The 5,083-nt window shown below is 49.4% G+C and overlaps 1 protein-coding gene across 1 annotated transcript; it reads right to left on the bottom strand.

The window, feature by feature from the left end:
- Positions 1 to 2,786: 2,786 nt before the first annotated feature.
- CGGC5_v002179 (Fujikurins efflux protein) lies at positions 2,787 to 4,151 on the bottom strand (the record flags this gene model as incomplete). The annotated part of the gene is made up of 5 exons (XM_066150932.1): positions 2,787 to 2,797; positions 2,838 to 3,333; positions 3,391 to 3,753; positions 3,804 to 3,907; positions 3,959 to 4,151. 5 exons carry the CDS (start codon positions 4,149 to 4,151, stop codon positions 2,787 to 2,789), a joined length of 1,167 nt encoding a protein of 388 aa, XP_066009846.1.
- Between the last annotated feature and the right edge of the window lie 932 nt (positions 4,152 to 5,083).

Raw genomic sequence — 5,083 nt, 5'->3', positions numbered from 1 at the left:
ACCGCCAAAAGCCCGATGAGGGTAGCAGACTCAGGCGAGCTACCCAGGCACCAGATCACTCGCCGGATGGGTCCGATGGATTGTTGTGGGAAGGTTGTTTAATCAATCACGGATCGATCACCAGGTTATTTTTGGCTTCATCCTGTACACTCTTTGGACAATAGACTCGCTTTGATATTCTTGCAGAATATAAGTGCGCTGATTACTGTGTTTGGCCTTCGCCTGTTCTCAATCATGAAGGGGGGCGAACCACAAATCACTTCCATGGGTGACAGTCTGGTGCGAGGCAGGCCAACGTGATTGCCCTGCAACCTCCCGCATAGCATTAATTTACAGCACAGTGGACACAGTTGCCACAGCAGCATACATGCTTCGAGTAACGCCACATTCCTGTTATCGCATGTGAAGATTTGAAATGTTATGGCTAACGATTTCAGGCGTGATAGTACTTGTTGAAGGTAGCATAGATGATGTCTTTCGTCATTGAGCAGCCCAAATGAAAACTTTTTTCTGCTCACTGGTCCCTTAAGGAAGACAGACAGCAAGGAAGGAATGGCGTGCTGGATGGGTGGTGTGGAAAGAAAGGGGCACAGGAGAACACTGAAGTAACATTGTCCTGTGCTATTGATCACCACGACAGCCCTGACTATTTTATCTGTGGAAAAGAATTTATCCAAGAAAGTGGCGTCAGCGAATACACTTGTACTGTGGTGCTTGGCAAAAGTGATAACCGCAGTACGTCGCTCACAGCGTATAAACCTACTGAGACTTAATTCCTACTAATGAATTTGATCTACTTTCTGTACCGTTGTTGGTCTCCTCTTCATTCCTGAATTTGCCCATGCCCTGTTTGTAGGTTCCCCAGGACTCTCGTGCCCCATAGTCCGCATATCAAATCTTATCACAGTAGTTAAAAGGTAAAGGTCTTGACTCTGTACTACAGCCCCTACTGCTACAGCATTTGAGAAGCACAGTCATTTCCCAAGCCTGGCATTATACCGACCAAACGTCTCATCACTCCGCACTTCCTCGTACGTACCCAATTGCAGTGCGGGCTCTCGAACTGGAACAAGCGGCGCAGACTCGAAACAGAGCCCGCTGAGCGTGCAAATCAGTAGAATAGGGGTGCTCTACCAGACGCCAGCCAGATATCAAGGTGAGGTGTTTGACTTCGGCTGGTCGATATTTGCGGTGCCCAAGGGAAGGGTCACGGATCAGGGGCCCCAGGGGCTGTCGGGTCTTGGCCGAGCTCCACGGCCCGAGCATTGCTGAAAATGGCAACTAACCCCCGAGTTCTGGGAATCGACCGATGAAGAAGATTTTCATGTCCCCAACAGCTTATTGCCCGCTGTAGGTAGTCTGGCATTTCCTTGCTTGTAAGATGACCCCTTGGAAATCTGTTTCGGGGCATTCCAGGTAAAGATTCGACAGAGAAAGTAAGAAATGCATCAGATGACGATTCTGAAGAGCCGCATTTAATGTCTGTACTCTAAACAGACATTCTGAGTTTGCCTTTTATTTCCCACGACGCTAGCGCACTCACCCCGAACATGTGTTCATCTCTTAATAGAGATGGAGCATCAAGACTTCTCGAGGCTTTGTAAGCACAAGACGTTGACGAGAAGGGATCTGTTGAGTTCACGGGAGAGGCAACTTAATGTGATTGCTCAATGCTCGCAGCCATTGCCACTGTTTTCTGTGTTAGACCGCACTTTCGTTTCCATGGCAGAGGCACTTTCATAGCCTCTCCTCTATGGCCCGGTTCCTGCTGGGAGGGATTTTGCACAGCATAAGTAATGCTAAAAAGCGCCAGTGTTCAAAGCAGCTTCCAGCATCCCACGTAAATTAGGCCAGCCCGTCTTGCGTCAGCGAACCACCTTACCCATGACGTCGAGCATCCATGCCCGCTTGCATATACCAACGCCCCTCAACTGGAGTTGAAGGTTCATCTAGCGTGGTCCCAAAACCAAGGGGTTTGAAGCTCTCTGTTGTCCGACATCTCCATTCAGCTCGACGATACCACTCATCTGACATATCAACCTCGCCCCATTTCAGCAAATGAAGCGCAATATTCTTATCCACAACTAAATCTGACATCGCGCTTCCGTTGCTTGTATTCATACTTGATTCTGGTACAAATTCTTCAATCTCTGTATTTTGTTCATTTTTGGGCTCATTATCGTCGTCGCTGGATCCGGGGACCTTGTATAAAAGTGAAACTCTACATACTGCCATCATCGCTAGTGAGCTCGACCCAACTATGGGCATAGATCCTGGCAAGCTTCGCCGAGAAAGGGCGATGGGGAATATACCTAGCCATTGAGGGCCCCAGAACGATGAGAATCAGAACCGGAAGGGACAGTGTTCCGACTACGACTGCAGCGTTCTCGGGCAGACTGGTTGTATCACGCTCAAAACGTTGCCATGGGAGATGATAGTCTTATTGTGGCCATTGTCAGTGGATTGAAGTTGAAGATGGGATTGAAGCCATCTTACCGCCTAGGAAGACCATAACGAACAGAGAGTTTGACATGAGCCAATGCATAAGCGTGCTTAGTATCATGAGAGTGATCCGTGAGTCTTTGTGATGACTATGTCAGAAGCAGACTGTATTCTAATCATCAGGCCGACTCATCTAATACACATCCACCCTACTCTTGACAGAGCACCCCAGCCTCCCAATATTGCCGTCAGTCCCGTGAATAAGATAATTCTCCCGTATTCACCACTGTATCCCCAACTCTTCCCATCTCTGAACCAATCACCATCAGTTAATAAGGCCACACTCAGCGGTCCACTGATTACATTTCCAATACCCCTACCACCAGCCAACAAACCAAAGATGAACCCAGTGTCCAGCGCCGGGCTCTGAGCTTTCAGCTCCGAGAGTACACCAGACCACGTGGAGCTGAAACCGCCGGCAAAGAAGCCGTACGTGATGCTGAAGACAGCCAGCAGCGCTGTGTGGCTTGAGAAGCCCCAGAACAGAAACACAGCCAAAGCAGAACCGATCGTGGAGATGAGGATTACTGTAGTGACGCGTAGGTGGTCGCCAAGACTGCCCATGACGATGCCACCCGGGATGGAGGTGACGTTGATCAGGACAAGAAGAGCGGTGGCGACGGTGGTAGAGACGTGGAGTTGCTGAACGGCGTAGGTGGTAAGGTAGGTGTATGGGAGGAAGTAGCCGAGAGATTGCAGAATGTTGCCGATCTGCAGCATCCAGAAGGAGGGAAGGTAAATGAAGTTAAGGCTGATTCGACGGACGGCGGTAGACTGAGAGAGAGGGACGCGAGGTTTGAGGAAGTAGATGAGGGGTGCTGATAAGAGCACCTGTCGTTATGTGAGCAAGCCATGAATTTCAAGGTCTCCAGGGCAAACGTCTCATACCGTTGCGACACTCCATGCCCGAAGCGTGGTCACAGGTCCGAATCGTTGTAACAGCGCTTCCATAGCGAAGGGGATTCCAACCCCAGCTGCGGACTTTCCGGCCCACATGACTCCGTACGCCAGTCCTTTTCGTTTGATGAACCACTCATCGAGATAGAGGGTTGTGGGAGTGAACGTGAGTCCACAGCCAACAGCGCAAACCACGCCCTGCGTTGCGATCAATTGCCACACTTTGGTTGCGAAAGAGGACACGAGAAACCCAGCGACTGATAAAATCAGCCCGAGGGGACCGAACCAGCGGCGCAAACGGGGCCATCGGCTCAAGATGGTGAACGTGAAAGGCGAGATCAGGTACATGATACCCTGCACTCATCAGCACATGTTGAAGGTTTTGTTTCTCGACTTCAACGTACAGTCATTGTAGTGCCAATCACAGCTATGTTGCTGACATCACCATCAATCTCGTTTGGGTGGCTGCCGTAATATTCTTGGAATACACCAAAGGCGAGAGAGTAACCTAAGGCATCGTCAATTGCCGTGCTCCGAAGGTGTACAAGGAGTGACTCACCCCATACAGGGACTTGTATCAATGAGCATCCAGCCAAGACCAGCCATGCCTGTTTGCCTCTATCAGCGGGAGGCAGTGATGCTTGTTCGATCCCAATGGCTGTCTCTTGCTCTCCGATGGTGGAATCAGGTGAAGGTTCGTGATCGTTTTGGCCCAATCTGTGGAGCTCGGTGCTTTGGTGTTGAGTTTCCATGATGTATGTTGAAATCCGAATGATCTCGTCAATGGCTATGTGGGCATTGTGTTACTTCCATGAGCCAAGAGAATGAACAGACCGATTTTGAAGAGTGAAATACCTCAAGACATGATCTGCCAAGACCTCGAGATTGATTGGTTCGGTGTCATCGGCAAGGCGCCGCTAACGCTCCGACGTCGGGGAAAGTCCAAAACACCATGTACCAGTGAAGATGAAAGATGCAAATGATACTTGCGTAAACACATTGATGGGAACATAGAATGATTTACAGTGATATTAGTATCAAATCAACCGTAAAATGTGCTTTATCCGAAGCCTTTGTCTGCAAGCACGCCGGCGTAGCCCACGGGCATAAACAACTTAGATCAGACCAGGCGATATATACATGTAAGGCATATAGAAGCAGATTTCATAAACAGATATTAGTCTCCAGTGGTTAACTTGCAAACAATCTCGCATACTACAAGGCGTTTCTAGCTTCAACAATGCTGTGGTAGCTTTGACCGATTGTGCATGACGGTGCCCCCTCCCTGGGGAAAAGTGGCGTATGTTTGCCCGAGTTCCATTCTGATGACGTGATACACCAGACGCAATGCCCCTTCCAATTGTCGACCGAACGGCAACCCGAGAACGAAGATGGTGAAAAAAGCGCTTGAAGTGGTCCAGCTGAAGCAGAGCCATATCAGCCACCTCGATGTAGACAGAATCCAGTCGAGCAGGATCGCTGTAGAAGATGTCCGATATTGAGCCATTCTATCAAGCTCATCGTCTGTTCTTGACCTTAATCTGATGTTTCCCATGCTGGAAACCGCAGCCGTCGCCCGTAACCTGAAATATGCGATTGCTTTGCTTGTTTACAACTACAGTGGGCCTTTGAAGATGCCCTGAAAGGCTATGAGTAAAAAATCGTCATTTGGGGGGAATCGATC

This window comes from Colletotrichum fructicola (assembly GCF_000319635.2).
Source record: "Colletotrichum fructicola Nara gc5 chromosome Unknown KSG_Nara_v1_contig01, whole genome shotgun sequence".
In the NCBI taxonomy this organism is placed as follows: domain Eukaryota; kingdom Fungi; phylum Ascomycota; class Sordariomycetes; order Glomerellales; family Glomerellaceae; genus Colletotrichum; species Colletotrichum fructicola.
Note: the sequence above shows the minus strand (reverse complement) of the source record. Positions and strands in the feature narration are given on the sequence as shown.